At 40.3% G+C, this 25421-nt stretch overlaps 1 protein-coding gene across 4 annotated transcripts in view; it reads left to right on the top strand.

Annotated features, from left to right (window-relative positions):
- UTP6 (UTP6 small subunit processome component) overlaps positions 1-25121 on the top strand; it is a 31281-nt gene extending 6160 nt beyond the window's left edge. For 2 of the 4 annotated variants that reach the window (XM_083353620.1, XM_083353622.1), the window contains 15 exons: positions 5-52; positions 2833-2896; positions 3750-3868; positions 5417-5494; positions 7617-7698; positions 10579-10660; positions 12759-12943; positions 14541-14620; positions 16305-16382; positions 16511-16690; positions 18325-18405; positions 20695-20804; positions 20916-20982; positions 23910-23982; positions 24821-25121. In XM_083353620.1, the coding sequence (XP_083209746.1) occupies positions 5-52; positions 2833-2896; positions 3750-3868; positions 5417-5494; positions 7617-7698; positions 10579-10660; positions 12759-12943; positions 14541-14620; positions 16305-16382; positions 16511-16690; positions 18325-18405; positions 20695-20804; positions 20916-20982; positions 23910-23982; positions 24821-24978 (1485 nt within the window). In that variant the 3' untranslated portion in view covers positions 24979-25121. The remainder of the gene's footprint in view (positions 1-4; positions 53-2832; positions 2897-3749; positions 3869-5416; positions 5495-7616; positions 7699-10578; positions 10661-12758; positions 12944-14540; positions 14621-16304; positions 16383-16510; positions 16691-18324; positions 18406-20694; positions 20805-20915; positions 20983-23909; positions 23983-24820) is intronic. The other 2 variants (XR_014491315.1, XM_083353621.1) reach the window with 2 other exon arrangements.
- The last annotated feature ends 300 nt before the right edge of the window (positions 25122-25421 follow it).

Genomic DNA, 25421 nt, shown 5'->3' with positions numbered 1-25421 from the left:
ACAGGATGACCTACAGCTGTGGCTGTCTCATATTGCATTTTGCAAGAAATGGGTGAGTGGCTGTAATTTCCTTGTAATCAATTTGTGCTTATTATTTGAACTAAGCTTCCTCCTCTTAATTTTTACACAGCGGAGCTCTTTTCCATTTATTGGAATATGGAGCTGAATGCAGCATTTGCAGTATAAAATGCTGTAGGTCTTCAAAGGAATTGCTTAAGGGCAGGAAGCAAACCATCAGTTGTGGGTCAAATAGACATTGAGGACAAGCTACTTAATTTTGATACTCCATTTGGGGAACTTACGCTGTTATTAAAGTATTCCTTTTTTCTCTTCTGGAAATTACATCAAAAGTGTTGCTGAAGAGTCTTTGCTACATGAAAATTGTAGTGTCCAAAACGGTTTGTTATTTAAGCTAAGTTAATTAACCCATAGAATCTGCCAAGAAATAAGAGAATATGTACATTTCTGGATGATTAGGGATATATATTATTTATTTTACTTGTCCTTTCCAAATTTAGTGCTATTTAATTGTTCCCAACCATTCCCAATTTTAACTATGGGAAATGTAGATATAGTGAATTTAATCCATGCTTCAATCTTTTGAAGACTTGCGTCTGTCTCTGCTCTTGTTAGATCAAGAAAATTCAAGTCCTCTGCAGTGAAAGTGATTTAGTTTCATATTGAAAACTGTAACGATGACTTCCGGTGGCTCCGCGGCGACGGAGGGAGCCTTCCCGGGCTGCCCGCGGCTCAGCTGGTGCTTTTTCGCCCGAAACAGCGCCGATCAGCTGTTCGGGCGAATCTGAAGCCCCCTCCTCGGGAGAAGAGGAGGGGGTGAGCCCCCAGGTGGGGGTTGAGTTCTCCGGGGCCGCCTGAGCTTGGAGCTTGGGCGGCTGAAGGATTGAACTCCCCCGTAGCCTGGGCTGCTCCCAGCTGACCAGCGTCTCTGCTAATGGAGCAGAGCCAGGCGTCTGCGACCATCCCTGCTTGAAGGAGAGACTATGAAAGGGAAAGAGCAGGCAGAGCAGTACAAGAGGGAAAGATGAAGAGATGAAGAAGATTTTATTTTACTCTCAAGCTTGATGGACTTTGCTTAAAACTTAAAGTGAAAGTGCGTCACAATTGTAAGTAAAAGATGGCGGCTAAACCTCCCCCTAGAACTTTTCGGAGTGCTGGAAATTCTCCGGTGCAACAACAATCATTGCTGCAGGCGTTGCATTCTCCTGATGTATTGACATCGAAGGATCTTGAAAAACATACCCAGTTAATTTTGGAGTCAATGGGTGTTAAATTTCTACAGATGGAGGAGAAATTGGAGAAATTGGAGCAGAGAATGGAAGAAAGGATGGAACAGAAACTTAGAGAAATGAAGGTAGACATTTTGTCCTCAGTGCAAAAAGTTGCTAAATGTGTGGAGGTGCTGGATGATCAAGTGCAAGACTTGATTCAAAAGAATGCTTTATTAGAAGCAAAAGTATTGGAAATTGAAGATTTAAAAGACAAAATCGACAGTGAACAGAGCTTGGCCCAATTTTACCAGATGCAGTTTGCTGTGAGAATTAGAGGCCTAAAAGAGAATATTAAGGAAGATTTAAAGCAGCTGGTTTCTGAGGCTTTTGAGGGAGTATTGAACCATCCAGCATCTGAATTAAAACAAGGTATGGACAAAGTGTTTCGTGTGAATTCGTGGATTGCTAAACAGAGAAAGTTGCCTAGAGATGTGGTGGTTTATTTTGTAAAAAGGGAAATTAGAGATGAAGTTATACAAGCTGCCTACGATACCAAAGTTGTGATTGCTGGTCAACAAGTTTTGGTTCTAAAAGAAATTCCTCCAAAGATTTTAAAGAGAAGGAAGGATTTTATATTTCTTGTGCAAGAGCTCAAGCAAAGAGATATAAGGTTCAGATGGGAGATCCCAGCTGGGTTGAGCTTCATGTATGATGGCAAAAGGTACTGTTTGAGTAATGTGAAGCAAGCGCATGATTTTTATAATAATGTTTTGAAAGTAACCCCATCAACACTTCTGGAAGCTGCAGAGGGATCTGGAGAAGGAGAACATCAAGAGGATGAAGATGCACAGATAGACGAGAAGGGTACAGGAGGAGTTCAAGCTGTAACTCTTTTGGATGATCTTAGAGAACAGAGGGTGACGCGTGCTGCCTTAAAACGCTCAAAAAAGAAAAAAAAATAGGACCAGTAGAAATCTATGGAACTTCCACAAAATATTTATAGTTAAGTGGTAGTTGTGTTTTTTAAAAGTTTTGGGATGTTATGTATGGTAATAGATTTTTTTTTTTTAATTTGGAATTAATGGACAACTTACTACAGAGGAAGAGGAAGAAAGTTTTGTGGGTTAATGTGGGTTAATTTGTGTAAGAACTATTTATTAATGTGCAAATGAGAATATGTTAAGGTAATAGTGAATTGTGGAAGAACATAGATGGGAATGATGCTAGTTCTCTTTTATTTTAGTTTTTTTTATATATTTAGTATTATTAAGGATTGGTTTACTATATACAAGCTAGAGGGTGATGGATTTTAGAGTTTATAATTGTTAGTATATGATTGTTTATGATTGCCTTTTAGATATATACCTTGTATTTTGCTCTGGGAAGTCGGGGGGGGAGGGGGGAGGAGGGGAAGTGGAGGGGGGGAGGTAGGGGAGGGAGGAGGGGGAGGGGGAGGGGGGGAGATAGGGGGGAGGTAGGGAGGGGAGGAGGGAGGGGGAAGGGGGGTTTTTGTAAAGGAAAATTGTATTTTATAAAACTTTTCAATAAAAAAAAAAAAAAAAGAAAACTGTAACTAAAATTTATGTTTTCTGTTTTATTACAGAACAAGAAAATACAGCTGAGTAAGGTGTTTTCTTCCATGTTAGCCCTTCATCCCAACAAACCAGGTACGTGGGTTATCCCCCATGTCTGTAATTCTTCCTGCAAGAAGCACAAATCTTTTAGATTGCTGGTCCTTGGACATATCAACAGAATTTGGCTGATGAAATTGAGGACATCTGGGGTGTGAGAGGTTTTCCTGATGTGTTTTAATTACAGATAGGCCTCAAGCTATGGCCAGAATGAAGCCTGCCTATTATGGTTGTAACTCGTGATGGTCATAAAGCAGATTATGGAACTAGACCCAATTTTATAACCTGTTTTTGCAGCGGTTTCGTTAAGTGAACGCTGTGGTCATTAAGCAAAATGCATTGTTCACTATGGGGCTTTTTTGCTGAAAGTAAATGCTAATTTTGTCAAAACTGTTGTAAATTATAGTCATGTGATCATGGTATTGGAACTGGATCATAAGTATCTTTTGGGTTCATTGTAACTTTTACAATGAACATTGTAAAAGTTCATTGTAACTTAAAGGTTGCTGAGTTGAGCACATCTGTACTTTTTAAAATATACTTTATTTGTGTGTGTGTGTGTGTGTGTACACACACATACACACACATGTATCTGGTTTTTGTAGAAGTGGTTTGACATGAATGTTACAGGTGTTACAGAAATGAAAGAGATGATTTGTGCTGAAATATGTAATTGGGTATACAATGCATCATTTTGTCTAAGAATCATAGTAACATTATCTAACACAGAATAGGAACCTCTGACTCTCCTACATTGCCAAGTTACAGCCATGCTGGCTTGGGTGTTGCAAACAGCAAAAGTTAAGCATTTCTTTTTGGGGTGACCTCTAGTTTGATGCCTCATTCTGTGTCAGCTGTCTTAAATAATCTTTTCTGTCTCTTTGATTAGCTTTGTGGATCATGGCTGCGAAATGGGAGATGGAAGACCGCCTGTCATCAGAAAGTGCTCGGCAGTTGTTCCTTCGCGCATTGCGTTTCCATCCTGAATCTCCCAAACTTTATCAAGAGGTAGGCAGGCGATTCTTCCTCTTTCCCTCCCTTCCTCTCCCTCCTCTCTCTGCATATAGAATATAGAACAAATACAGCTGATCTGTTCCTCGTCATGAAGAATAAAATATCAGGCTTTTTAATCTTCACTGGGAAATTTTATCTTTGAATTATAGATTGTAAGGTAAGCTTGGGTGTACAGGCAGACCTTGCTTAGCTGCCCTATTTAGCCACTGTTCAAAGTTACCACAGTACTAAAAAAGCAACTTTATGACCTCGCATTCATGACTGTCGCAGCGTCCCCATGGTCCCACGATCAAGATTCGGGCAGTTCACAAGTGGTGGGCATTTACCGCCATCACCTATCCCTTGGTCGTGTGAGCGCTATTTGCGTGTTTCACAAATGGCTTCCGACACGTAGAGTCAACAGCAGTAAAAACACAAGTTGTGGTAATGGGATGTTTCTTGAACAATTGTGGGCGATTTGTTTAGCAACCACGGCAGAAGTAACACGGGAAGTCTGTCACAGTCACGTGATGTTCTGCTTAGCAACTGCATCATTTAGCCTAGAGTTGCGAGTCCCAGTTACAGTGGCTAAGGAGGACTACTTATGTACTTATGTGTTTCAGGAGAAAAAGTCAGAGGTAGATACTTTTTGAAAAGATTTTCCTGCCATCTTTTTTTTTCATGTACAACTCAAGGTGGCAGACATACCAGCCCTCCTTTCTTTTCCTGTTTCCTCACAACTAGAAGTCTGTGAGGTGAGGTGGGTTGCGAGAGAGTGACTGGCCCAAAGTCACCCAGGTGGTGTTCGGTGCCATTCCTACCAGCAGTTATCCTGTCATTGTTCTTCCAACATAGCACTAATAAAGATACGCAGATTATATTGCCTCAGTAATGGTTAGGTAATGCTAGAAGCCGCTATAGGTATTTACGGAAAAATATATTTTACCAAAAATGAGAAAACCATGTTTTTTAGTGGGCTTTGTAAGACACACTGTGTGTTTCTTTGCCTAATGGAAATGCAGAAGAAATATTAGTTTTTTAAAATCCCACCAGCCAAAAGAAGACAGAATTGCATTTGGAGTTATGTTACAAGGTTGTCTTCATGCTCTTACCATTCGAATGCCTTGTACACTGTATATGGCAAGCTATTGTCAGCGGTAAGTTCCCATGATGTATCTTTCAATTACGATGTTAATTTTTCCTGAAGCCTTTTTCTGGTTTTAAATGACAATAGTTGGAGAAAGAGAGCCAGTCTACAAAAGTGACATAATTAATCGAGATGAAAATGCCGTTAGGGTGCAAATATAATATTGAGTCCTTGAAATCATTCTTAAATGATGTGACTTGGTTAGCTATAGGATAAAAATGTCCTGTATCAAAAACTATACAAGTTAAGAGTGCTTTAAGCAGCAGTATTAACAAGGACTGCTTTTTATTCAGGAAGCTATGATTGTGTTCTTTGTAATTGTTGAATGCCTTGATACATTATTAATTCTCTCTTCCCCTTCCCTTCCCTTCCCTTCCCTTCCCTTCCCTTCCCTTCCCTTCCCTTCCCTTTCCTAGTATTTTAGAATGGAGCTGATGCATGCGGAAAAGCAGAGGAAAGAGAAGAAAGAATTTGAGCAAGCAAAAATAGATTTAGTAAGAAATCATTATGTTATCAAAAATATTTCTTTCTCTCCATGGTACTTATTTAATTTAAATTGTTAAGTGGAAGGATTTCAAGTGTTAGCTTAGGATAATTACTGCATATTTGTGCAGAGCTTTCATGCACTCGCTATAGTTTAATAAATGAATCCAACATCCCCTATCTGTTGTGCACACCTGGGCTTCAAAGCAGATTGCCTGACCAAGAAGAGAAACTCCCACATTCTTCTCTTGCCTGATTTTGATGTCCTTCCATTGCTAAATCAGGAATGTGAAAAATACAGCAGATAAACAATGAAAATACAGCAGGCAGTGTTTGTTATCAAAGGTAGGATGCAAATGAGATCACATTTCAGTGCTTCCATTTGCACTTCTGGAGATCATAACTTGTATAAACATGTGCCAGGTAGTTCCTCCCCCCCAATCTATTTTAGATCCTTCTTTCATTGAATTAGAATTCATCCAATTCCAAGGTTTTGTAGCACAGGTAAACAATATGGCCTTCCCAATGCCTCAGCACCAGCAGCCAATAAGAAAAAATGTTTTGCGTTGTTTGTAAAAGATGTGTGGGTCTGACCCCTTAGCAAGCTACTGGAAGTTTTGTGACCTGTTTTTATTTTTAAACACTTTCTTCTGTCCTTCAGTTGCTCATTGAAAGGTAAACCATGACTTAAAATTAGATGTAGTAATGCTGTTGTTGGGTTGTGTTAGGGTTAGGGTTTATTGTTTAAAAAAGAGATACTCATTTTTGTTAACAGCCTCCATCAATTAATTCCAAATGCAAACATTGTAATCCTCCATCATTCCAGGCATGATTTATGAGCTATATACGGCAATGCTAACTAATATCAGGGAAAGAAGAATGTAACACATTGATTTGAATCTGACTGAATTTATTCAGTGCTGGAATATTAGAGTTCAAGATTCTAGTCTGCCATTTGCTTTTTATTAGGCGTGATAAATCAAATTTGTCAGAGTATGAGAGAAAGATCAAAATGCCATAAAGGTTTCTACTAAAGATGATTCCTTTTGTGGATGATGACGTATGGTTTAATTCTGCCAAATCACCTTTATTTTTTAAAAAAGGTAACGAAAATGGCTGTGCAATTTTCAACAGTCAGTTTGGAATATTCCCTTCAATGCTGAGCTCAGTTAATTGTTTTCTGTGATGGCCTCCTCCACTGCCAGATAAAAACAGAGAGACACGGGGTTCTCTGCTCTGTGTGGAGCGATGTTCCAGAAGGGACCACTGTGTTATACGGTATCTGCAGAGAACATTCAGTGTGAAAATGACTACTCAGAACCCACAGCTGGTACAGAATGCAGTGGCTGGCCTGCTGGTGGATGGGAGCAGTTCCTTCCCAAATTCCACTGCAGGCGTTGGCACTGGGGTTATAGGCATCATCCAAAATGTTGGGTTTGACACTTATAGCACCCTAAATGGCTTGGGTCTGGGGTCCATTCAAGATTGCTTTCTCCAGTAGAACTGGTCTGCATATATGCTCATCCTAGATCAGGGGTTGCTGACTCAGGAATTCTGGGAGTTGAAGTCCATGAGTCCTAAAAGAGCCGAGGTTGCCTACCTGTGTCCTAGATGGAAATGTTGGAATTCCCACGACCCAAGAAGTGAGGTTAGCCGGGCCTGAGATACTGCTTCTTTGTTGTGCCCCCTCCCCCCAATCCTTTGGGATTGTCTTCTCCAGCAACCATTCTGGCCTCATTCCAGAAGACAGATGAGGGCTTTTGAAACCTGAAGTTGCCTTACATTTGTAGGTAACCGCTAGCATGATTGTATTCATGTTTGTAGACAATATTGAGGGGTGTTTTTTTTGTATTATCACTGTGATTTTATTTGTATGGTTTTGTGAGTTTTATGGTGGTAAAGCACACAGAGTCTTTGAATATTGGAAGCATAGAAATAACGTGCCTAGGCAATGTTATCCTGACATTAGGAGATATCCGGCCTCCCCATTTTGTGCAAACATTACAGCCCTCCAGAGTGTCGCTGAGTGTTGTGGCAGCTGAAGCCTGGGCCAAATGCTAGGAAGGCTTCTCTTGAAAAATCCGAGAAATACAACGTTAATCATAAAAGAGCCATTTTCTCTTGATTTTCTAGGGTGAATTCAGTTTTTCTGAGGACATCCTTAAGGGTGAACTGGCTAGAATTGTCTACAGAAATGCCATTGAAAAAATCAAAGGTAACCTATTACTCTTAACTTTTAATCTTACGCACTTGTACATTGTCTCGTTCCTCTTTTGCTTTTGAAAATGAGTGTAGCTCATCTCAATTTTTTTAAAAAATATTTGGTGCCTTCAAGTCATTTTTGACTCCTGGCAACTTCCTGGATTGGTTCCTGCAGTTTCCTTAGTCAGATTTCAGAAGTGGTTTGCCATTGACTTTTCCCCCAGGCTGGCTGGACCAAGGTCAACCAGCTGGTTTCGTCTCTAGTTGGAACTCATAGTTTCCCAGTTTTTAACCCTGTGCCTTAACCGCTACACCAAACAGCTCAATGATGCCTCCTTGATTTATTGACATCTGGTCACTCTGAATAGTTGGTTAGATAGATTAATTAGCTGGCCAGTTATCTACGAGTCCAAAAAATGCAGAAATTTATAAGTGAGCAAATACAGGTAGTCTTTGACTTACAACTGTTCATTTAGTGACAGTTCAAGTTACGACAACACTGGGGAAAAGTACGACCATTTTTCATACAACCATTGCAGCATTCCCCATGGTCACATGATTCAGATGCTTGGCAACTCACTCATGACGGTCGCAGTGTCCCAGGGTCATGTTTATCGCCTTTTGCGACCTTCTGACAAGCAAAGTCAATGGTGGAAGTCAGATTCCTTTAACTGTATTACTAACTTAACAAGTGCCGTGATTCACTTTAGCAGCTGAGTCAAGAAAGGTCATAAAATGGGGCAAAGCTCATTGAACAACTGTCTCACTTAGCAACAGAAATTTGGGGCTCAATTGTCATAAGTTGACGACTGCCTGTATTTTTTCAAGCATTGGGGAGATACCTTTTCACTATGCAACATTAGTTTAGGGTAAAACTGCTCTTGTTTCCTTTTATGGGTTTAGGATAGACATGCTTCAGTTTTTTTAAACTATGACGTTCTTTGGGTCAATAAGCATGTCTGGAATTTTAGAGTGTGTTATTGGTTTCTTTAAAAAGGGGCTAACACTGATGAGACTTGAAGACAAATAATTGGCTAAGACAGAGGTAGGCAACCTCGGCTCTTTTATGACTCATGGACTTCAACTCCCAGAATTCCTGAGTCAGCATAGCTGACTCAGGAATTCTGGGAGTTGAAGTCCATGAGTCATAAAAGAGCCGAGGTTGCCTACCCCAATGAATAGGAGGAGCAGACAGAGTCTGAAGATGATAACTTGCATATTTGTTGTCACAAATTGCAACAAAATATTCAAAAATAACAGAGTAACAGAGTTGGAAGGGACCTTGGAAGTTCAGGCGGGAAACCCTATACCATTTCAGACAAATGGTTGTCCAATCTCTTCTTAAAAACTTCCAGTGTTGGAGCATCCACAACTTTTGGAGTCAAGCTGTTCCTCTGATTAATTGTTCTAACTGTCAGGAAATCTCTCTTTAGTTCCAGGTTGCTTCTCTCCTTGACTAGTTTCCATCTGTTGCTTCTTGTCCTGGGGAATAGGCTCACCCCCCTCTTCTTTGTGGTAGCCCCTGAAGTATTGGAACACTGCTATCATGTCACCCCCTAGTGCAGGGGTAGGCAACCTTGGCTCTTTTATGACTCGTGGACTTCAACTCCCAGAATTCCTGAGCCAGCCACGCTGAGGGGAAAGGGAGAGGTTTCCATGCTGAGCCATGCTGGCTCAGGAATTCTGGGAGTTGAAGTCCACGAGTCATAAAAGAGCCAAGGTTGCCTACCCCTGTCCTAGTCCTTCCTTTTGTTACATAAGAAATAAAAAATGATTGCTCATTTAACATCTTGCTGGGGTAGCATTGCCATTTGTTTTTTTGTTTTTGTTTTTTTAAATACATTTTTCATATCAGTACTCACAATTCAAGGACATCTAAAACTTTCATCCTTCCCCTTTTCCTCTGAAAATATAACGAATCGCTCACAAGCTGCCAGTAATGTCGAAAAGAGAGAAAGAGGGACAGATATAAGGACAGATTTTAAGACACCAGGGATTATTGAAATATAAAGAGGCAATATATTTGATGAAGAAACTTTAATGGAGATCAAATAGATTTAACAGATACTTAAAGGGAAATATATTCTCAATAACATTTTAAAAATATGCTGATTTTAGAAAATGCCCACATGTTCAAGGATCATTTAAACTTGGGTATTTTTCATAGTCATATTGAATTTAATTTACAATCAATCTCAAAAGGTGATTTAATTCTAAAAAGTGAATCACACAATTACTTTGTAGAATTAAATCACCTTTTTTTTAAAAAAAAAATCCCATTTATATCCCGCCCTTCTCCGAAGACTCAGGGCGGCTTACAATCTAAAGCACAAATCAATGTGCTTAGCAATAGCCTTCATTCTATGTATATGCCTGCTTATTAGGGCTTTTGCCCCCTCCCCCAAACGGCATTATTACAAAGTCAGCTTATTGCCCCCAACAATCTGTGTCTTCATTTTACCTACCTCGGAAGGATGGAAGGCTGAGTCAACCTTGAGCCTGGTGGGACTCGAACCTGCACTAATTGCAGGTAGCTGGTGTTACTTAAGGAGGCATTAGGCCACTGCTCTACCAAGGCTCTATTTAGATTGATTGTAAATTCATTTCAAAGAAAATCAACACTTGATTTACATAGAAAGAAGAGATACATACCAATGTACCTGGGCAAAATATACACAGCAAACATACCTTAGACAAAAATCATAGGGCCTGAATATTTTCTTGACAGTATAGCACAGGGAGTTTATTTTGCAACATGCCAGTACCCCATTTATGTTAGATGGGGCAAGAAGCCTGGGAATGTCAAAGGAAGTAGGGGTTACAGTTAGGGAAGCTGCAATTCTGATTATGATACTTAAGAGTATCCTGATTAATGTATCCTTCTTCATTGTAGGTGCTGAGTTTGTGCTATTACTTTTGTCAATTGCAAAACATTTTGATTTTACACAAGATCTTCAAAAAGAAATTCTTGAAAAGTAAGTTTTGGGTGCGCTTTCCACCATCTTAGCGTTCAGTAACCATTATTCTATTGTGTGTTAAGTCTACTCCAGTAGACTGCATGTTTAAGGTTTAGAATTATTTCAGCATATTCCAGAAAGGATTAGATTAATTGCATAAACTGGTCTCATTTTGATTTGGCTCTAGCAAAAACAAACCCCATTTCTGTTCAATTAAGATTCTCTAGTGCAGCAGTTCCCAACCTTTTCTATACCCCACACCCCTAGAACGCTTCTGATATAGTCTCACACCCCTTAACAAAAGTAATAAACTTATTTAAACAAATTTTGAATGACGTGAACATAAAAAATAATTTTGAAACTTCTAAACCCAAGTTTTCCCACCCCCTGGAATATTGTCTCACACCCCCGGTTGGGAACCCCTGCTCTAGTGCAAAGAAGCAAGTGTTATTATTACCTTGGCTCTGTTTTTAATTTATAAGATTTTAATATGTATTTAAAAATAAACCTATTGAATACTGGCAGCAGCTTTTGGGCGGGCAGATTTTCATCTCTTTATAGACTGCAGCCATTTTTCAGATTCCCTTTTTCTCTGGAAGGCTCAGCCAGGTGAGAACTGCAGCATCGGTGCCTTGTTTCCTTCTGGGGAAAATAGGTTAAAAGTGCCTGTGTGTGCTTTGAAATATTCTGTTTCCAATCATGGTGCTCAGTTTTTAACTATGTACCTTTGATAGTCTGGTGAATATCAGAATATTGACATTGACATTTCTAATGCAGCTTTTTAAATGTAAGCTGCTTTCCAATCCTTGGAAACGAAGACAGGTTTAGCGTACTGTAAAAAGGAAAATTTCTAGACTAGGCGTTTATTAGCACAGCCTTGCTTTTAAACAGGTATCTAGCACCCTATGTAATTTGTGTATATACATATATACTGCCCATCTTGCTACCCAAGATGGATAGCATCTGTCATTTATATCCACAAACAGCAGAATATTCAGGCCACGATCAACTGCGTCAAAATATTTAATTGCCCACTTAATTGTCTGGCTTGGCATTGAGTGTTTGCCTTATGTGCCTGCATGATTTATGTGACTTTAAAAAAATAATAGTAAGAAACACCATAATTTAGGAGCTGCTGTTCAGAAAAGAGCATGTTTCCTCCCCCCCCCCATTTTTATCTGTTTGTATTTATTTTTTATGGCATCCTGACTTTCGTGTGGTAACTCAATGTGCTTTAGCTCACTTTGTTTATTTTTACAACAGTACAATGGTGAGATTTGTTGGGCTGAGACAGAAAGTAGATAAAATTATAAAATGAGTTCTGTGGTCAAATGGGCCTCCCAAGTCTTTTCATTCCAGGTCCATCGTCTTGGCTATGATTAAGACTGTGAGTACAATTGAGTATAAACAACTGATAAGCATAAATCTGCTTGGATTTATGGTATGCGGTCTCCATTGCACTAAAAAAATGCCCTTGATCTTCATAACTGTGTTGTGTCTGTAGAGGCTTTGGGTAGGAGATAACCATTTTTTAGTGCTAGTTGGTATGTACAAATTCCTTTTAAGCTTCTCGCATGGGAAAAGAAAATGTGTTATCTAACCCATTTCTTGCTGTGCCAAGTTTCCCATTTTCTAGGACGGGTAGGCAGCTATGACCCCTTTATGATCTGTGGATTTCAACTCCCAGAATTCCTGAGCCAGCCATCAATTCTCAAGAGTTGAAGTCCGGAGGTCATAAAGGGACACACTGTCCGTTCCTGTTCTAGGAGGTATATGCATATTTAACACGGTGAGCTTGTAAATGGGACTGCTACCATCTGTAGTGGTGTAATTCTAATTTAAAACACTGAAGCAGGAACACATCCTTCCCAGATCACCTGGCTAGGCTTGTGTAGAGCACAGGGTAGTATTCTGAAGTACTTCAGAATATCTAAAACACTTCTGGCTGAAGGCATTCCTGTTTCTGTGCACACTCTGTGAGTTCTACTAGCATAAGCAAAATGTTCCCACTTATGGTTGCTTACCTTTTATGGAACAAAAGCACTCGCAATTACGCCAGAGCTTTATAGGAAGGGAGTCACTCATAGCTAATAGCGTAATGCAACTTTTCTTTTAGCTTGCAGGCAACGTATGACAATGATCCTCTTGTGTGGGATTTTATGGCACGCCGGGAACTGGAGATGGAATCCCCACCTTCTTCAGAACAACCTAAGTCGAAACAGTCAAAGGCTTTAGAGGTTGCCTGCAAAGAAGAACGGTGTTGTGCTGTATTTGAGGAGGCAGTCACACACCTTCCCACTGGTTAGATTTTTTTCCCCCCCTGGATATTAAAACTTGCTTGTTTTCCTCCAGTTCTTATAGCTGAGTTTCTGAGTTCATTCTGAAGCCATGGACTTGAGAACGGCAAATACTTGCCCCAAAAGTCTGTCTCGTATACTTGGGGTTGTTGTCCAAGTTTCCCATAGGGAAGGTGGCTATTTATTTTTGTGTGAACTAATATTGAAAATCTGTGTTCAGTTCATGGGGTTCAGTTCCAACAAGCAGCAGATGGAAAGAGTCAGTAGTTGGGCCGAGTGCTATTACTGTCGATCCCAGGGACAAATAACTGAACATTATTTTATTTAGAAAACAACAGCCTTCCACAGAGGAAGTTTCTGGATGAAGGATTGAGATGACTCGTCACTTTGATTTGATCTCCTAGAAGATTTTTATGAAAGAGTGCGTTTTTCTAAGGCAACATACAAGCCTTTAGTTTCAGTGTCAAGTGTGTACAGGTAGTCCTCGACTTGCAGCCATTTCATTTAGTGACTGTTCAAAGCTACAGTGGCGTTGAAGAAAGTAATCTATGACTGGTTTCACACTCAGCGGTCATTGCGGCATCCCCGTGGTCACATGACCAAAATTCAGATGCTTGGCAACTGACTCATACGACGGTTGCAGTGTCATGGTGACATGTGATCAGCCAGATTCTCTTTACAACTGGGTTACTTTAACAACTGCAGTGATTTACTTAGCCACTGTGGCAAGAAAGGACATACAATGGGGCAAAACTCGCTTAACAACTGTTTCACTTAGCAACAGAAAATTGTGTTTGTAAGTCGAGGACTACCTGTCGTGCAAAATGATTTCAGCTCCCCTCCACTGTCTTTGCGAACCAAGCTGGAATTTCAGCAGTTGCCCAGTACCTAATTAGCACTTATCTAAGAAGGACTCTGGATAAGCACTTTCCACCCATGTCTGTGCTTGTGCACAAAGTGCTTATTTGGCATCTCCTACCATCAGCCCTTTGAGGTAGTCCGGACCAAGAAGCACACAATCCCTTTATTGTAAGATTACGGTAACAGAATGCTACAAGTCTGAAAAGATCTCTCCCCTCCTTAATTTTTTACTTTTCAGAAACCTAGGGAGGCTCCCTTCCTAAACACTTTCCACACCTCTTTTCCTACCTTTTTCAGGCTGGCTGTTTCTTTCATTAAGCCTGCAAACTGCTTTATTTCAATTTTGTACTAATTGAGCCCATCTAGCAAAACAACTCCACAAATTCAAATGTTCTGCCACCTATTTCTAATGTAGTCTTGCAGTGAAATGAGAAGGAACGTGAGGAGAATATGCCCGTTTGCCCCCTTAACAGTTGCTTTGTCATACTTAGGTATTTTTCTCTCTAAGACTCTGAGTCAACTGTATGTGAATTCTACAACAAAGCTTAGTGGGCTTTGTATGCTGACTTATGAGGAAGATGCAGAGCACCACAGCGCTCCCTTGAGGCTTAATAGGGTAATGCCACAGCAGAACTGGTGCTGACTTGAAAGACTACTCAGAAGTTAGACTCTGCTTCATAGATGCCAGTAAACCTGACTTCTGTTTTCAGAAGAAATAACAAATGTTTTGAATTCTGCAGAGGACATGTGGAAATATTATGTCACGTTTACCTTGGAAAGATGGAACCGGAAGACCAACAGTGAAGAATTAAGACAAAAGGTAAATGCTTTACCTTTGGAATAATGCAGGTTTCTTCTGTTACTGATGCTGCTTTCCCATGGAGGGATGTCACTGGCAGGTCCCTCAGTTTGCAGCCTGAAAAAGCTTTTAGAAAATTGATTTATTGGATAGAATATTAAGGCTTATTAAGAGAGTAAACAAAGATCTGAATATGTGCGGCTTCAATTTGTACAGTTTGCCCGTGTTTATCTGTCCTTATGATTTTAGTGAGGCATTGTCAGAATTGCCATCCGGCGCCTGTACCATATGCCTGTGCAGGATGGACAGGCATATTCTGACCTACCTTCCCCATTCTGATTACTCAATAATATAGTACTTCACTTAAATAGATACTTAGTCTCATCTTGAGAACTTATCTGGTTGGCTCCTAATTTCTAAGGCTGGACTGCAAAAACCACTAATTTGCGCCCAAATCAAAAGGAAGTAAAAGTTTTGGATATATGTCCTTAGTGATGAATGGCTACTTGGGTTTTGTTTTTGTTTTTTTAAAAAAAGATAGGAAGCTTTTGTGAAGAATCTTTGTGATGTACAGTAATATTTATTATAATAAAGAATAAGCTGAGAATGTGGGAGACTGAGTTCAAGTCCTGCCTTAGCCATGAAAGCCAACTTTGGGCTAGTCACTCACTCTCAGTTGTTGTTATGGGGAAAATAAGAGGAGGAAGGAGTATTAGGTGTGGTTGCCATATTTATAAAAATAAAGGCAGGATACAAATGAAACAAATTAATATTTTAAAATTGTCATTATAACATTTTACAAGTGCTGGGAACTTTAAAAAGTGAGGCTGGCGCCCATGCCCTTTTGCCAGACATTGGCTTCGCCTTTTAAGTTTTAATCTGGGAATGCATCTTTGACAGAAGACTGCAGAAGCGACCCTGTGGAAAGTGAAACCTACGTAGAATGTTAAAGTAGTAGACTTGGATTCTCTTGTTTTTAGTTCAGCTTGTGATGCAATTATAGATGTAACATGTAAGCATTCAGTTGTTGGCTGCTTTGCAGAAAGGCTGAACAGTCTTTTCAGTGCTGAGGGCGACATGTAATAATAAATAGTGTAGATTGCTATTGATCTGGGCAAAGGTTCATGTCTAGTACTGCACCTAGACTTCTCAACTTCAGGGGAGGACGGAGAGGAGGCAATGGTTGCAGCAGTAATGAGGAACAGAATTTGCATTGAGAAGACACAGCAGAGGGTTGCAAAAGAGCACTTCCTTGGCAACATAAAAGATTGTGGGTTACGTGGCTCCTGCGGCAAAATCTTACAGTGTGTGGTATGCTCGTACAGGGTTTGAACTTCAGCCAGATAAGCCAGTTTTCAGGATCTCCAAATTTTCATCCTTTCAATTTCCCCCTTCCTTTCCCATCAAGTCAGTTCCACATTCATCGTTCCCTAAGGAAACTGATTTGATCGGCCTGGTGGGTGGAAGATTTGTTTCCCTTAATTTTAAAAAACTTTTTGTTGGTATTTGTCCAGTCCTTGAAATTCTCCCAAACCCGGTGCTTTTTCCGTTGATGCCATAAATAATATCCTTTGACTATATGCATGGTTCCGGAAAATTTAGCCACTAGTACTCAGGATTGTGACTTCAAAAAGCACTGTGATATTTTATGAAGACTCATTTGTACAGCAGCGCAGGTTTTTTTACGCCTTCCCTCTTGTTTCAGAGACTGGAAAGGGCACTGAGTGTTTTCAGCCGAGCTCATGACTCACAATTGCTGCCAGCTTCTCTCTATAAACAGTGGGTAAGGAAGGATGTGGTCCTTGCACTTGAAAAGCTCCCACTCGCATAAACCGGAAAGGGTGGGTTTGGAGCTTAGAACCTCATTCCTGAAAGCAGCCATTCAGTGCTTATTTTGTGTCATCTTTTCAGATCCAGCTCCTGCTGGGACTCGGTCATGAAGACAAGGCCAGGGAGGTGGCAGCGGCAGCCACAAACCGTTTCAGCCAATTGGTGGATATGTGGGAAATGAGGTTGCAATTGTTGCTGAATCTGCAGAGCAATGAAGTGGCCGCTTGTGCCCAGGAGGCTTTCAAAGTGGTTAAAGCTAAGGTAGGAACTCTCTTCTGATCTTTGGTTGTATGACTGAACACTTGGAGCCTGGGAGTCATCTGAAACTAGTAACAGTAAACATTTTTTTGAGTCATTGGACAGCAACGTTTACCAAATATACAACACAAAAAGTCAAATCAAGTGGGTGAGATAGAATGCCATCAAAGCAAGGAGTCTTGTTCATACAAATGCAACACAAGCTACTAAAATAACGTGTATTAATAAACTGCAAGTCTGAAAAAAATTAGGCTCTGAAGTAAAAATGTATACAAGTAGTCCTTGTTTACTGACTGTCTCATTTAGTGACTGTTCAAAGATATGGTAGTTGGAAAAAAAAAGCTTTGCAACTAATCCACACATCTTTAGTGTCCTGCTGTCACATGATTGCCATTCAGGCAGTTCACAATTAGTTTCCAATCCGGAAAATTAATGGAGAATGTGGAAGTGAAATTGCTAGTTGTGCTTATATGATATCTTGCTTAATGATCCGTGTGATTTGCATAAAGTCCAAATGGGAAGTAAGGTCATAAGCCTTACTTATGGTTTCCCTTAGCAACTACAGTGCTTGGTGATAGAGTTGCCACTCCCAATTGTGGTCAGTAAACAAGGACTGTCTGTATTGACTAAAACAGAATAACTAACACAATTGCAGGATCTGCTTAGTGATCTGAAATGCTCTTTCCATAAGATCCAACTTGAGAGATCAATGTGGCACTGTCCAAAAAGTCACATTTTACCTTCTTCTCGGGAAGGATGAATGGGGCAGTTGGCAGTGCTCCTGGCAGAGGCAATGAAAGAGCTTTTTAAATCCGCTTCTTGCACTTATAGTAACAAAGGGCATAGTAACAAAGGGCCATCCATCCCTAGTGGGCCTATATAAGTACTTGCTTACCCATTGTCCATAGGACGATGAGCAGTTGTCGTTAGGGACGTGGCATTCCATTGTGGTAACACCTTCCAATATTGCAATTGCATTCCCCACACCTCTTATATTTTAAAGATCCCAGAGACAAATCATGCAGCTATGACAGGGGTGTCAAACTCAATTTCATTGAGGGCCGCATCAGCATTGCGGTTGCCCTCAAGGGGCCGGGTGGGTATGGCCAGGGTGGGCATGGCCTACTGGGTGGGCGTGGCTAGAGTGCATACTGGGTGGGCATGGCCAGCTCTACAACGTTCGCATGAAGGGTGCCTATGGGGGCCTGGGCAGGAGTGGGACAGATCTGGGGGTCTCTGGCAGAAGGAGGGTCTCTGGGCCAGGGCCAAGGCAGTGGGGGCCGTTCCCTCACTGTTTCCAGGATGGCTTTGCGGGCCGCATGAAACCACTTTGCGGGCCGGATCCGGCCCCCGGGCCTTGTGTTTGACATGTCTGAGCTATGAAAATAACACTCAGTTATTTTCTGAGTTCCCCTATTTTTCCTTTGTAAGCTTTTTGCATTGCCTGCGTAATGCAGGACTTCACTTACTTAGTCTGGTCCCTTTCTATAGACGAGAGGCTCCTTAATTTCATCAATATATTTTCTGCTAGACTACTTCAGGAATTCCAGTGTCTTTCAATTTGCCTGCAGGTATTTTATGCAACTCATATCCAATACGTTCTTCTGTTGTTGTTTTTTTGTTATTCCTCCTTGTAGGACACCTTGCCAATATGGACTTTATGGCTAGAATGGAGTGAAGGTGCCAGTAGCAAAGCAGAGACTGAAGCCCTCTATCAGGTATCATATATTCCATTAAAAAATGAATCATACTGTGAGGTTAATTTGGAAAAGAAAGTAAGAATGGTTCCACTATTATTTTAAAAATTAATTTTAGAATTAATGATAACCTGTGCATTAAAAATAAATAAATTGCAAGATAAACCCTATGATATCATATCTATAGACAACGAGGCTTTTGTAATTCTGCAAATATTTTGCTGAAAATATATACAGGTAGTTCTCAACTTACAACCATTCGTTTAGTGACTGTTAAAAGTCAAAACGGCACTGAAAATAGTGACTTATGACTGTTTTTCAACCTTACAACCCTTGCAGCATCCCCATGATGATCAGACTTCAGACACTGGGCAACTGGCATATATCTATGATGGTTGCAGTGTCCTGAGGTCATGTGATCACTTTTTGCAACCTGGCAAGCATAGTCAATGAGGAAGCCAGATTCACTTAGTGTCTGTCTTACAAACTTAACACCTACAGTAATTCACTTAACAATTGTGGCAAGAAAGGTTGTAAAACGGGGCAATTAACAATTGTCACTTAACAATTGCCTTGCTTAGCAACAAAAAGTTTGGCCTCTATTGTGGTTGTAAGTTGAGGACTATCTGTATGTAATTCAGAAATAGAAACATAGGCTTCATTAACAAAAAAGTGGAAATTTAGGAAGAGTATGAAATACACCGTAGGGACGCAGTGGCTCAGTGGGTTAGGACGCTGAACTTGTCGATCAGAAGGTTGGCAGTTTGGCGGGTCGAATCCCAAGTGCCGCATAACAGAGTGAGCGCCTGTTACTCGTCCCAGCTTCTGCCAACCTAGTAGTTCGAAAGCACGTAAAAAGGCAAGTAGAAAAATAGGGACCACTACAGTGGGAAGGTAACAGCGTTCCGTGCGCCTTTGGCGTCCAGTCATGCCGGCCACATGACCACGGAGACGTCCTCGGACAAGTGCTGGCTCTTCGGCTTTGAAACGGAGATGAGCACCGGCCCCTAGAGTTGGAAACGACTAGCACGCATGTGCGGGGGAACCTTTACCTTTACCTTATGAAATACACCATTTTGGTGTAATGATTAAGGCACCAGGCTAGAAACCAGGAGACTGTGAGTTCTAGTCTCACTTTAGGCATGAGAAGTGTCTGAGTGACTTTGGGCCAGTCACTCCCTTGCAGTCCAATTTACCTTACATGATTTTTGTTGTAGTTGTGGAGAAACTAGGAGGAGAGCATTAGGAACAGTTATATGCCTTGAGTTATTTATCAAAAAGAACAAAAAGGTTTATATATATATATATATATATATATATATATATATATATATATATATATATATATATATATATATATATATATATATATATATATATATATATATATATATATATATATATATATATATCTCCTGAAATGGAGTAAACAAAACACATCTAAACAGTCTTTAATTAGAAATGAAAAGTTTCAGAAATATTGTTGTATTCAGTTAACAAGGATAATTAGGGCCAGAATTTCTATTGCTAAGCAATGCAGTTGTAAAGTATGATGTCACGTGACCATGCCACTTAGTGATGCAGTCACTGTTGTTAAACGAATCCCAAGCCATTGTTAAGTGCAATGTCATGTGGTTGCTTCTTGTGACCTGCTGGCTTTCCATTGACTTTGCTTGTTGGAAACTGGTAGTGAAAGTTGCAAATAGCAGTCACCTGACCGTGGAATGCCACAATGTTGTAATTGCAAGCTGATTGTCAAGTACTTGGATCTCAATCATATGACCACAAGGATTTTGAGACAGCTGCAGTTACAAGGACCTGCCGTAAGTTCCCCTCATTCTGCACCATTGTAACTTCAAAAGGACGCTGAATGAGTGGTTGTTAAGCAAAGACTAGTTGTAGACTCTCCAGAGTAGGTTTACTAAACTCTATGAATAGGAGATTGCCAGATTGATGTATATCCTCTAGCTTAGTGGCCCCCAATCCTTTGGGCATCGGGCCGGTTCCGTGCAGAGAAGTTTTCCATGGACCAGAGGGGGCGTGGTTTCATGTGCTGCCTGCATCCCGCGGATGGGGCTTCGCTTCTTTGGGTGGACCAGTTTCTGGCATGCCACCATCCGGTGCCGGTCCAAAGACCGGGGGTTGGGGACCCCTGCTCTAGGTGAGTCAATAGATCCAATTTGGTGTGGGTAATTGTCACAAAGAACAAAGTAACCTATCTTCTTGACTTTAGTTTCAAAATCCACCTTGGATGCTTAAAAGCTCTGTGTCATTTAATGGACTTCACAATCATTTACATTTAACCGGCAGAAATCTTTACTTGCCACACTTCCTGCTGACTCCATAGCCTTGAAAGAAAAGTACCTTGAGTGGGCTCACAGGACCGGTGGCTATAAGAAAGCAAAGCAAGTCTTCATCAGGTTAGCATAGCTCCTTTTTGTAGCATTATTTAATCACTTTTTTCTACACCTCTCCACCCCTATTTGTTGTTAAAATCAGGTGCCTTACTTACCCCATTACTTCTCTCCTAGGCTGCAGGAGTGCCGCCCATTTTCACTCCAGTTCTTCAAACAAATGATTCAGATTGAAAAGGAACAAGTAAGTAAAGAAGTATTATAAACAAGTGCAGGGATCCGTTTCTTGGTTGTGTTAGTAATTATGGAGTATGTTAGTTTCTCAGGTACCATGTGTTTTAATTTTTGTATGGTTGCATTAATTTTTATTTTCAATTGGTTTACCACTCAGTCTCACTTAAATGAATAACGGTGATATTTGTGGAAATATTTACGGATTGTTTGATAGAACAAATGAATAAATAGTGTCAACATTTGTAGCGGTATTTACCAATGTGAGGTTTCTCAGGGAGTCAGCGCTTTTTATTTTGTAAAGTATGCTCTGTTAGAACTGGGCCACAGTAAAATACTTCAGCTGATTTTAAAAGCCCCCTAGAAATAGTAATCCTTAATGTGGTAGGCAGATTATTGGCACATGGCCAGTTTCTTCAACATCCTAGCTATCGTTGCTGTTCTTAAACTTTATTAAAGGAAAGGGTGAGGTTGACCTCTGGATTCTCTAATATTCCCAAACTACAGTTAAGAAGTCCAGTGCCGGCTGTTACTGCTAGGAATTGTAAATCAACAACATTGGAAAGATCATCATAAATTTCTCATTTTTGTTTTAAAGCATTACATGTCTTAAGAATGGAAAGACACTTACATTATTATGTTTCACACACACTGATTATAGTGGTTGTCTTGGGTGGATAATCAATGTCTTTGCATTATGTAAGGATGTCTTTTGTGGGAATATTTGAGAGGGGGAGCTCTCTGGAGTTTAACATAATACTCCCCTCCAATGAGAGAAGCTGAAACTCCTACACTGACCGCAGTAGTTGGGGATGGGTGGGAAAAAAGGGAGAGGGAGGGTCCTTTTGGTCCTGATGCTGCAGCTATATAGGCCTGTCAGGCTCCAAAACCAAGAAAGACATGCAGAATAATTTCTAAGCAGTTCTTGTTATTGTTCCTTGGCTATAGACAGAAATCTTGCCAAAGTAAAGCATTACTTGCACCATTAAAGATATACTCTCAAAGTATACTCTGAGAATTTCTAACTCTTTTCTCCTAACTGAACTGTCTAAACTGGCTGTCTTTTTGGGCCTCTGGAATGCACCCATTTCTTCCTGGGAACCTGGACTACATTCCACCACAAGGATTGGACCCTACAAGGGGCTCAGAGGAAGAGAGTACTGTAGCCAGCCGTGACCGTGGAGAAAACCAATAGGGCCTCTGAAACTGCTGCCTTCTCTTGCCCTTTCTTGCTGTCCTTCAAGAGCAGCACAGTCAGGATGATTCCTCTCTCACTTCCAGAAGTCTATTCCTGCGCCTGGATTGTTTGCATGCAAACTGCTCCTGGAAGTTGGGAAGGAATGCCCCTGTCAGAGCATCTGCAGCTTAGACTGAAATCTGCAAGATTTCCTGACAGCTAGAACAATTGATCAGTGGAACAACTTGCTTCCAGAGTGCTCCAACACTGGAAGTTTTTAAGAAGAGATTGGACAGCCATTTGTTTCAAATGGTATAGGGTTTCCTGCCTGAACAGGGGGTTGGACTAGAAGACCTCCAAAGTCCCTTCCAATTCTGTTATGGTGACATGTCACCATGTTGGTATGCATCTAGAAAAGGATTCTACCATCTTGTTCATTTTAACACTCCCCACCCCTTGGAGGCTCTCGGACACTGCATTACGCCCCAGTTTCTGCTTGCCAATTCATTCCCCCGGTTGTAAGGTTTTGTTTTGGATGACTGTGACTTCTTGTTTAAGACCAAAGGCCTGGCAGGAAGCCCCTGTCTCTCTTAGTCCCAAGATAGCTCCCCATCCCTCCCTTTGCTTCATGTTCAGGTCCGATTAGAATGAAAAGAGGCTAAGCTTGAAGTGAAGGAATGGGAGACACAGCTATGATTATGGTCTAGTGAAGAAAGGCAAAAAAAAAATAGAACCAAAAGATATTAATGACTGAAGGGCAGGAAACAAATGTTCTTCACAGGTTATTCATTTAGTAAACAGTGAGGCCCCTATTTGAGTTAAGGCAGTCCTACGCTTATGACCATTTCTTTCACAAATTTGTTTAAAACTTTCAACTGCTACGAAAAAGGTGACGTACGTCAGTCTCTTGCACTTATGACTGTTGCAGCATCCCTGTGGTCATGTGATCAAAATTTGGTGGCTTGGCAACCAGCCTGTATTTATGACAGTTGCATCCATTTGTAACCTTCTCAGGGGTCTTCTGACAAGCAGTCAGTGGAGGAAGCCAGATTTGCTTAACGACCACCTGATTTGCTTAATGCCCATGGCAAAAAAGGTTGTAAAATTGGGTGTGACTCGCTTAACAATTGCATCGCTTAGCAGACATTCCCAATTGTGGTGACTTAAATTACCTGTACTTGTAAGAGGACGTTGTACAGGGTGAAGTGTGTTAATCAGGAAAAGGTTGCAGAGAACTACTCCTGTGCAGAGTTGTTAATCCTGTATAATGTCCATTAGCAATAGCAATCTTAGACTTATATACCGCTTCATAGTGCTTTGCAGCCCTCTCTCAGTGGTTTCCAGAGCCAGCACATTGTCCCCAACAATGTGGGTCCTCCTTTTACCGACCTTGGATGGAAAGCTGAGTCAACCTTGAGCCGGTCTGGATTGAACTCCTGGCAGTGAGCAGTGAGTTTGCCTGCAGTACTGCATTCTAACCACTGCACCACCACATATGTATGTATTGATATGTATTCATATCAATTCAATTTCATCTTCACTTCCTTGTCAGCATCAAGGTGAGAGAGCGAGGAGTAAGACTCAGCTTCTCTCTTACATACTACATATTATTTTGTAAGATTGCCCCAGAAAGATTTATGTATGAAGGCTGCCTAAAGTTTCAGAAGATGATTGAGATTGTATGACAAATATATTTTATTCCTGTCATTTTATCGCTGTGTGTTAAGTTCAGCATGGTAACCACCCACATTTTTTTAAAAAAGGAATCCAGTAAAATATTTAACATCCGAGAATATTATGAACGTGCCTTGAGAGAATTTGGTGCTACAGAGCCTGGTAAGAATTTTTACTTGTTGGTTTCCAAGACTATTCTCAGTTGTCTTTCTGTTAAAGCTGTGGCAATCGCCTGATTCTTTCTGCTAAAGAATACCAGATCTTTCCATGAACCAAGCAGAGCTTATTGTGGCAGTTGCTGATTTTTCTTTCTGTCTGTCTTGGAATTCTACAGAATACTGTGTAGTTGAAACATTTCATCACATTTTTATTTTATTCTATTCAAAATATTTAAATGTTTAAAAATTAAAAATTAACTAGACAAGACTACATAAAAATGTGCATAAAAAGAAAAAAAAACCTATACATCAGGGGTGTCAAACTCACAACATCACATGACGTGTCATGACATATCGCAACTTTTTTCCCATTGCCGGCCATGGGGTTTTGCCATGCATCCAGCCCACGGGCTGGCAGTTTGACATCCCTGCTATACATAAATGTTCCCCCACCCATTGAATACTGATAAATGCCTTTGAAAGATAATAACTCCTCCCTCCTTGCGAAGCAGATGCACAATTTATAAATTTGTACAATACTATTTACCAACCCACTTTGTCTGACATCTACCTACTATATGGAAACATAGTTAACAGAAGGTTCAAAACCTTCTGTTAACAGCCTATTATTGTATTTCATTCACAGAAAATACACAACAGCTTCTGATCTACCATAAGTTACCATAGTCATTGTCTCTGATCCACCCAGGATTATTTTACAGAATACAGTGTAGTTGTAACATTCTAATCAAATACATAGGCAATGTGTTTTTGGCACTGGGAATTCCCTCTTTTGTAGCATTTTCATTATTACAGTATTAACTATCGTTTTTTTATTGAAGATCTTTGGCTGGATTATATCAAAGAAGAGCTGAATCATTCTCAAGGCAAACCAGAGAATTGTGGCAGTATCCACTGGAGAGCTATGAAAACATTGAAAGGAGAACAAGTGGAAACATTTATTTCAAAGTATACATTGCTGCAAGCTGGGCACCTGTGAAAAATTATTTTTTCATTCTAATGGCAAATTAATCTGTTTGTTAGTCTACAACTATGGAAACGTGGCTTTTATTTGAGTCAAATGTATAATGAATGTTCCCTGGATAAATTACTTTACTTGCTACTAAATAATTGCCTACCATCCATATTGTCTCCATGTTACTGGATGTAACAGAAATGTAGCAGTTTTAGATTTTAATTAATATACATATATACTTTCAGGGAAAGTGGAAAAACAAAACTAATTTAGAGTTTATTTTGCTACTGTTTCATGATGGGCCTATTTATATTTTATATATATATTACATTTTATATAACGGAACTGGATTTCATTCTGGCTAATGAATAGAAATTAGCTGTCTGCCAAGTAAATGTAAATGGTCACATACAGATTGTTCTAGGAACAGCTAGTTTGCTGTGGTTTGTGTAAAAAGCAAAACATGC

Source organism: Vipera ursinii, assembly GCF_947247035.1.
Source record: "Vipera ursinii genome assembly, chromosome: 2".
Lineage (NCBI taxonomy): Eukaryota > Metazoa > Chordata > Lepidosauria > Squamata > Viperidae > Vipera > Vipera ursinii.
This window is presented reverse-complemented; position numbering and strand designations above follow the sequence as displayed.